This window comes from Triticum urartu, chromosome 7A, assembly GCF_056163025.1.
Source record: "Triticum urartu cultivar PI428250 chromosome 7A, HENAU_Tu73, whole genome shotgun sequence".
NCBI classification, from domain to species: Eukaryota; Viridiplantae; Streptophyta; class Magnoliopsida; order Poales; family Poaceae; genus Triticum; species Triticum urartu.
Window position 1 is genome coordinate 746,988,611 of NC_141879.1, and position 8,336 is coordinate 746,996,946.

The 8,336-nt window shown below is 48.0% G+C and overlaps 1 protein-coding gene and 1 pseudogene across 2 annotated transcripts; both read left to right on the forward strand.

The window, feature by feature from the left end:
- Positions 1–418: 418 nt before the first annotated feature.
- On the forward strand, positions 419–5,993 carry LOC125520169 (DNA-binding protein RHL1). Of its 2 annotated transcripts, XM_048685008.2 has the most exons (14): positions 421–815; positions 923–1,033; positions 1,159–1,245; positions 1,344–1,591; positions 1,781–1,856; positions 1,924–2,094; positions 2,281–2,326; positions 2,409–2,471; positions 3,637–3,668; positions 3,831–3,875; positions 4,096–4,168; positions 5,270–5,301; positions 5,396–5,428; positions 5,625–5,993. In XM_048685008.2, exons 1-14 carry the CDS (start codon positions 501–503, stop codon positions 5,679–5,681), a joined length of 1,389 nt encoding a protein of 462 aa, XP_048540965.1. In that variant the 5' UTR covers positions 421–500; the 3' UTR covers positions 5,682–5,993. The 2 variants fall into 2 exon arrangements, with proteins under 2 accessions (XP_087390708.1, XP_048540965.1); XM_087534582.1 differs by having other exon boundaries at positions 419–815; positions 5,270–5,428.
- A 557-nt stretch (positions 5,994–6,550) lies between these two features.
- Positions 6,551–7,810, forward strand: LOC125519596 (uncharacterized; annotated as a pseudogene).
- The last annotated feature ends 526 nt before the right edge of the window (positions 7,811–8,336 follow it).

The window sequence follows — 8,336 nt, forward strand, 5'->3', positions numbered from 1 at the left end:
GAAACACACAAATATATTTGAAAACATGAAAAAATCCTTGGCACATATGAAGATTATCTATTTTTCTCATGAAAAATTATGTTTAAAAAAAATAAGTTTTTGATGTACAAGAACTTTTTTTTTATTTTGAGATAGGTGGACTCTTTTGCGGCACATGAATATTTTCTACAATATGTTTTAAAAAGATGCAGACCTTTTTTTCTGCATATCTGATTGTCTGTATATTTGTTAGATAGGGAGAATACGATTTCATGAAGAAAAAAAGAGAGTGGGATACGATTTCATGCATACACTATACTTGGGCTTGAAGCGTCCGTAGCGCTGTAGCAGGCCAGCTAACTGGGCTCGACATGATGCGGCCCAGTTGGTTTTTTTCGGCCCATTTGGATGCCGTCTCCTTCGTCTCGCCGCTCACAAGTTCATCAGTCTCCGTCTACGCTTCTCTGAAAAAAAAAAAATCTCAGATCCCGCCTGAACCCTAGCCAGCGCGGCGGCCGGGGATGGTGGCGAAGAAGCCGGCCGCGGCTGCGGCAGCCGGCCCGGAGGCGGAGGAGCGGAGGCGCCTGCGGTCGCTGGCCTTCTCCAAGGGCCTGCTGCAGCGCGGCGAGCCGGCGGCGCCGCGGGCGGCGCTGCCGCCGTCCGGCGCCGTGGCGCGGCTGCAGGGGCGCGACATCGTGCGGCCGCGGGGCCAGCGCAGAGGCCGCTTCCTATTCTCCTTCCCCGGCCTCCTCGCGCCCGTCGCCGCCGGCGGCCGCGTCGGGGAGCTCGCCGACCTCGGCACCAAGAACCCCGTCCTCTACCTCGAGTTCCCGCAGGTTCCCCCGGCCCCCAAATGCCATCCGTCCGTCGAATTCTGTAGCTTTTTCCATGAATTTTGTGATGCAAGCTTGGATCTTTGTCTCGGCCGGTCGGTCGGTCGCAGGGGAGGATGAAGCTGCTGGGCACGCACGTGTACCCCAAGAACAAGTACCTCACGCTGCAGATGACCAGATCCGCCAAGGGCGTCGCCTGCGAGGACGTCTTCGAGAGCATGGTCTGTCAGCCTTTCACCCAAAGCTCCAACTTACATTATGCTCATTCCCAATTGTTTAGCTGAAGTACTCCAATTCGGTCGTCGAAGGAACTAAATCTGTCCTGAAATTGTCAATCTCTTGGCAGATTGTGTTTTCCGAAGCCTGGTGGGTCGGGACGAAGGAGGAGAACCCCGACGAGCTCAAACTCGAGTTTCCGAAAGAGATGCAGAATGTATGTGTGTATGCTGTATGCATAGCAACCCGTCCGTCTATGTTTTCTGCTCCTCTCTGATGCAATTGGGTTTTGCGTATGATTCTTCGTTTTGCTAGGCTGCGGAAGATGTTGATTTTAAAGGCGGGGCAGGTGCTGCCAGTGGCGAGGTAGTTACAGTAAATAAACCCAGAAAGCAGGCCGCTGTGCCCCGCACAGCAGAGCCCCGCACACCAGAGCCCCACACACCAGAGTATGAATCCGATGCCGATTCAGAGGATTCAGATGTTAAGGATGAGATTGGCACGCAGACTACGAGTGATACACCTGTTAGGAAATCTGCCAGAACTGCTGGGAAGACCTTCAAGTAAGTCTCTTCCAACATTTGTTGTTGGTTTTAGCAAGTGACCGAAATGTGCTAGGCGGCTCTAGTTTGCTTAGTTGCCAGGAAATAGACTCCTGGAAGGATTTGTTTGCTCCCATTCTATAGCTATTCTGTGATCTATGTTTTTCTTTCCTCCAAAGTACTTGACAAATTCTTTGGCACTTTATACAGGTTCGCAGAGCTCGCTGGAGGAGATTCGGCTGAAAGTGACACTGAGATTGAGTTTGCTGAGGACTTGGATGAGAAGGTAACAGTACAAATCTTTCTTTCGTTGAGGACTTCCGTACTTATTATGCTTTCTACATTCGCGGCAGATGAAGACTGAAGAAATTAAGGAAGAAATCCCAGGTGAAGACATTAAGGAGGAAATCCCAAGTGAAGACATTAAACCTGAAGATTCTCCAGCAGAGTCTCTTTCTATCAAGAAGCAACCACTTGTTCAGGCTAATTTGTCTACCATGTTTAAAAAAGCAGAAGAAAAAAAGGTGAAAGTGCAAAGCCTCTTAGATTTGTAGTTTTCTTTTGATAAAAGGTGTTTTTTGTTTGGATCTACGAAGGTGAACTCTAGTTTTAGTTCTTGTATCCCCTCTCTTCTGATGAACATTATCTGTTTGGCTGTCTTAATATCAAAAAATTAAACTCGGCATTTGACAAAAAGATTTATATTTCAGAGACCTACAACTACAAGAAGTCCTAAAGGATCTCCAGCTACAAAAGGTCGTCATACTCTACGTTCCTAGGTTCCTGAAATTTTATCGTATTTCGTGAGAAAGCTCCAATTTTTGTTACTGTCTTGTAGGTCCTGCTGCTAAGAAGCCGCGAGCAACTCCAACGAAAAAACAGTCACCAGCGAAGAAGGAAGGTAAGTACTGTACCAAAAGCAAGTCTGTTGTTACAAAGCTCAAGTTTTAGTGTATGAATTTGGTCTATGCTTGTAAGACCATTCTCAGTGGAAAATATTAGGTCCCAGACAAGCCAAATGCACTGCATGGATTAGATTTGAAATATGAAACTATGTTGGGTTAAGGGCCTATTTTGGATGGATACATTTATGTTAGTGGTACCAAAGGCTGGGGAGAGAAGGCACTTAAATACAGTAGCAAACTCTGTTGTCAGAAACATCTTATATGAGAAACTTTTCTGTGAGAATTTGCTCTAAGCTTCTGGAGGCCATTCTTGGTGGAAAAGACTAGGCCTCAAACAAGCCAAATGTCTATTTAGTGGAGTTTTAACATTTGAAACTTTTCTGTGAAAATTTGGTCTAAGCATCTGAAGGCCATTCTTGGTGAAAAATACTATGCCTCGAACAAGCCAAATGCCTTTATATAGAGGAGTTTAAAATTTTGAAACTATTTGATGAACCGTTTGGGGTTTCATGAGTCTGCCATATATTGTTTACGATACTTATATTGCAAGCTTTAGTGTGAGAATTTGGTCCAGGCTTCTATGGCCACTCCTAGTGCAAAAGGTTAGACCTCAAACAAGCGAAAGGCTCTATATAGAGGAGTTATAAAGGTTGAAGCTATTTGTTGAACCATTCCTGGTTTGTAAAGTCTGTCATTAATTGGCTGTCAAGTTAGAACTCTGAATATGTTGGAATTAAAGTGGATTCCTGTGCTTTTATATTAATGAAGCTACCTGGTATATCAAAAAGACTTGCGGTTTTTCTTTTATCACACACTGTTTTAGTTATTAGTTAGCATAACTTCAGAGGGAGGGGGGGGGGGGGGGGGCGTGGAGAGGCTTGTTTAAAATACTTTTACTAGTGGCGGCAAGGCTTTGTGAAGAAGGCAGTTCCATGTTTTGAGAGGTGCTGTCAATTACTCTTTTAGAACCTTCATGGGCAAAGCCAGTCTAGAATTTTTCGCTACCGTGCCAGGGCTTGGAGAAAACTCACTTTAGTGTGTGTTAGTGGCCTGTAATCTATTCTTTTGTCAGCTTAACTTTTGCTCTTTTTTTCCCTTATAAAATTGCATTACTGGTAGTATTCATGGTATATGACTGACCTGTATATTACATGAATGCAGCAAGTGGATCTCAGAAAAAGCAAAAAGCAAAGGTACTTTTTGGAACTTTAATATTGGTCATTTTACTTTAATAGATGAGTATTTTAACGACAATTAGCAGTGATTTTTTATTTAAAATGCTGCTCATTGTTTTCTTTGCTGAATGCGTACCTGTGAAACTGAAGGCCTTCCGCCTTTTCCATTTTGTGTCACAGGTAGAAGAAGATGAAATTGAAGAGCTCTCGGGTGATCCCTCTCAGGTGACTTAATCAGCTGTGATACTGCAAAATCGTCCTCTTACCAATATTTGTTCTAGAGGAAATTACATGCCAGATTTCACTCATATGGACATGATTGCAAAGACATCTGATGGTCTCAGCGCTCCCGTGTTTGGACCCCTTGTTTATGTGTTGCTCTTTTCATTATGATGATGTTATTTGTGCCTCTTGGCCTACCTAACCAATCACAACGATGTTACAGGATGATGATGCAGCTCCTGCTAAGAAGCAGCGAGGAACCCCAAAGGGAAAACAGTCAGCAGCAAAGAAGGAAGGTAAGAACCAAGTCTGTTGTGAGAAGCATCTTATATTACAAGCTTTAGTGTAAGAATTTGTTCTAAGCTTCTAAGTCCATTCTCGGGGAAAAAAATTAGAAGCCAAAAAGGCTCTACAGAGTTGATTTGAAAGATGAAACTATTTGTTGAACTATTTTGGATTCTAAAATCTGTCGCTCAATGCCTGTTGCGACATAATTATGAATCAACAATAGAGTTAAAACGGATTGCTTTGCCTTTGTATCAACGAAGGTAACTGGTATATTTGACATTTTGTATAAATGAAGATAGAGTTGACTATTGGATGGATACATTTGTTAGTGCTGCAATGTCCAGAAATAGAAGGCACTTAAATACAGTACCAAACCAAGTCTGTTTTTATCTTATAATACAAACTTTACTGTGAGAATTTGGTCTAACCTTCTGTGGGCCATTCTTGCTGGAGAAGATTAGGCCTGAAACAAGCCAAAAGCTCTGTATAGAGGAGTTCTAAATCCTGAAGTTATTTGTTGAACCATTTGGGCTTCTAATGACTTGCCGTTCATTGTGTGTTAAGTCAAAACTGGAACATGCCAAAGGCTCTGTATTGAGAAGCTTTAAAACTTGAAGCTATTTGTCAAACCATTTTGGGTTTCTAATGTCTGTCACTCATTGTGTGTTAAGTTAGCACCGAGAACATGTTAGAAATAAAATGGATCGCTGTGCTTTTTATATTGATGAAGTTTACTGCTAAATACGGAAGACTTGCGGTGTTCCTATGAGATACATTAAAAAAATATGGAACCTTTTGCGGGGCTAAAGTCTTGTTTATCATACTTTTATTTTTGGGCCAACACCTGGTGAAGAAGCCACTTCCATGTTGTGATAGGTGCTATCAGTTCAGTTAAGTCTTTTATTAAAGAGTTTCATGGGTAAAGCTTGTTCACTAGCGGTGCCAGGGGTTGGGGAAGAAGTCATTTTTGTGGTGCGTGACAGACGATATATATTCATTTTGTCAGCATACCTCTTGCTCTCAGTTTTCCCTTGGAAATTGTATATATTCATGGTGTATGACTGACTGACTGACTGACTCTTTAATATATTATTGCATGAAAAATGTAGCAAGCGGATCCAGGAAAAAGAAAAAGGCAAAGGTACTACTTTTTGGAACTTATAACATATTTTGTGTGCCAAAATGTGTGCATGCCTGTGAAGCTGAAGGAGTTGTGTTTCCGTTTCGTGTCACAGGTAGACGAGGAGCTCTCTGATGAATCCTATCAGGTAACTAACTGACTCTTGTCGGCTTCTGCTCTAGAGGAAATTACATGTGTGACGCATGAGGCAGATGATGGGAAGGGCCCGTATCTGCCCCCTGTTTTATGTTTTTTGTTTGTTATTGTGTGTGTGTGCACGCGCGCGCTATACATCAAGTTACTGTGCCTCCTGGCGTATGTACCTAATCGCAGCGGCATTACAGGACGACGACATGGGCGAGGAGGAGGACGATGATAGCGATGACGACTGGGCCGGGTAAGGAGTGCTCAGATCTGACATGCCGTGGAAATGGTGGATCGGGGATGAGCGACCCTCCCATCCTCCCTGGCGTGTGTAGTAGAGCAGCGTGCATAGAGTGAGTGTGTTTGCTCTTTTTAGCTTAGCAGTGTGAAAAAATGTTTGTTTGTTGATGTACAAATACTAGAGCATCTCACTCCATGTGTACCGCAGGAATCCGATCCCGGCCCACGCGGGTTGTAATAGGAGTAGAAATTGCGAGATATAATTCGCTAGACATGTTTGTTTGTTGTAATAACAGGAGCAGAAATCGTTGCGAGGTTGTGCTGATAAATTCAAGGTCCATAAGCTTCAGCGATGCTTATGCTAGGCTCTGCTTGGATGGCAAGAGCAGGTGGCCATGGAGGAATAACTTGCCAGATGGCAACCTCATCTTTTGCGCTACCTTCTGCCCGCCCTCTGTGCTCGCAATGTTCCTTCTGTGTGCAAATTGTGAGAGTACAACGAGCCGCACGCTGGGTCACGTTTAGAGCAAGTATAATAAAGTGACGTAAACGGGGTGTAAGGCAGTAAGGGTGACATATTAGAGTGACATAAACAGGTTGTAAGAGCAACTCTAATGGGGCGACTCATTTCGTCCGCCGCCGTCTGTTTGGGTCGGCACGGACAAAAAAGGCGGCTGAACGCGCCGACCCAAATGTCCGCTTGGCGTCCGCATGGTGACCCATTTCCGGCCCAATTTTGAGCCTGATTTGCGTCGGCGCGGGCAGGAGACGGACGGCGCGCGCCTACTCCTCCCCCGGGCCCGTTGGTCGGTGGCAACCATCATAATTTCCCCACCCTTTTTGCCAAAAACACTCCCACTCACACGCGCTCCCGCCCCAACGAGCCATGGACGACGCCATTGACCTCGACGCTGCCGCCGCCGGCCTCGCCTCCCTCGCCTCGTCCGACCCCGCCGCCCTCTCCGGGAAAGACAATCCTCGTGCCCCGCGCAAGACTGCCGCCGCGACCAAGCCAAAGAAGGCGCTGACACCCGAACAACGGGCAAGGGAGTCGGCCAAGAGGAAGGGCCGAAGGCACGCCGCGGACGCGAGGGATGAGGTCGCCGCGCAGGCGGCCGTCATTGCCGCCGCGCAGCAGGAGGTCACCAACGCCTGCGTCGCGGCGGCAACGAGGGAGGCGCTCTACATGCTAGGGTTAAACCCTAGCCAGCACGGCCTCGTCCAAGCCGCCGTCGCCGTGGCCAGCACCGGCTCGTCGGCGTTTCTTCGGATGGTGCTGCCCGACTCGCTCCGCGCGTCAGCTTGCAACCTGATCCCCGGCTTCCACGTCTACCCGCAGGCCTCCCGCCTTTCCGGGGAGTGCTCGCCCGACGTGAGCGTGGTCGCGCCTTCCACGCCCGCGCCCGTGCCCATCGACCTCAATGCCACCCCGGTAGCCGGTGGCTCGTCATCCGGCGGCGCGAGGAAACGCGCGCGGCAGATGCCGGCCGCCGTGCTCCCGAGCGCCCGCAACCTGTTCGAGGAAATATCGTCCGCTGTCGACGAGGACTACATGAATAACCTCATCTTCGAGGGCGGTGCGCCGGCCGCTGGCTACGATCCCGACGAGACACAAAGCTAGGACGGCCGCGGGGCGTTCACGCTGGCCGCTGGCTATGATCCCGATCAGGCGGCCTTCATGCGTGATCAGGTCGGCATCGACCTGGACGGCTTCCCCATCCACCACGAGTTCCCGGACGACTACGGGCTAGAGGAAGAGGACGAGTGCGACATCGAATTGGAGCCTTTGTTCGAGGACGAGCTCGCGAACCAAGCTGCCGGTCCTAAGCCAAAGCGCAAGAGCAAGCGCACGAAGGCGTACACGGCGGCCGAGGACAAGCTTCTTTGCATGTGTTGGCAAGACATTGGACAAGACCCCAATACGGGCGCCGAGCAAAAGCATTCAACCTTTTGGATTCGTGTTCACCGAGAGTTTCATGAGTGCAAGAAGTTTCCGCCTTACCAATTTGTGAGCATGCGCGGGTGGGTCTCCATTTCCAAGCGGTGGAGGGTGATCCAACAAGAGTGCGACAAGTTTTGCGCTACTCTTGAGAGCGTCAAAGCCCGCCCCGTGAGCGGCATCGGCATGCAAGACATGGTATACTAGCAAGCAGCCCTCTTTTGTGTCATCAAGTTCATCCTTTGCGTGTTCATTTGCATATCACTTGCCCATATGCTTGCATGGAAACATTTTGTAGGCATTTCAAGCTTTGGAGGCATTCAAGGTTCAACACAATGACAAGTGCTTCAACCTCTCCCATTGCTATCGAGTCATCAAGGACGAGGAGAAGTTCAAGGCGCAATATGCCGCACTCAAGTCGTGCGGGGGAAGAAAGCCGTGGAGGATGTTGGGGAGGGCGTGCCGGCACGGCCGTGGGGGAAGACCAACTCCAAGAAGGAGGACAGCGAGATGCGACCACCAATGCCTTGATCGCAAGCGTGGGCGGCATGATGAATAAGAAGGACTCAAGGGAGGAGGAGCACCGGCGTTTCAAGACGGAGCAAATGGATGCTTTCATGGAGATCCAAAGGGGGAGGCTTGAGCTGGACGCCGACAAGCAAGCCAAGATGTTCGAGCTAGAGGCGGAGAAGCAAGCCAAGTTGCTAGAGATCGAGGCCGCCAACGCCAAGAC

Excerpts from the sequence above, each read along its gene's own strand:
- LOC125520169 (XM_087534582.1), top strand. The coding sequence starts at position 501 with ATGGTGGCGAAGAAGCCGGCCGCGGCTGCGGCAGCCGGCCCGGAGGCG. Across the intron at positions 816-922 it reads TCTACCTCGAGTTCCCGCAG|GGGAGGATGAAGCTGCTGGG; the intron begins GTTCCCCCGGCC and ends GGTCGGTCGCAG. Across the intron at positions 1,857-1,923 it reads CTGAGGACTTGGATGAGAAG|ATGAAGACTGAAGAAATTAA; the intron begins GTAACAGTACAA and ends CATTCGCGGCAG.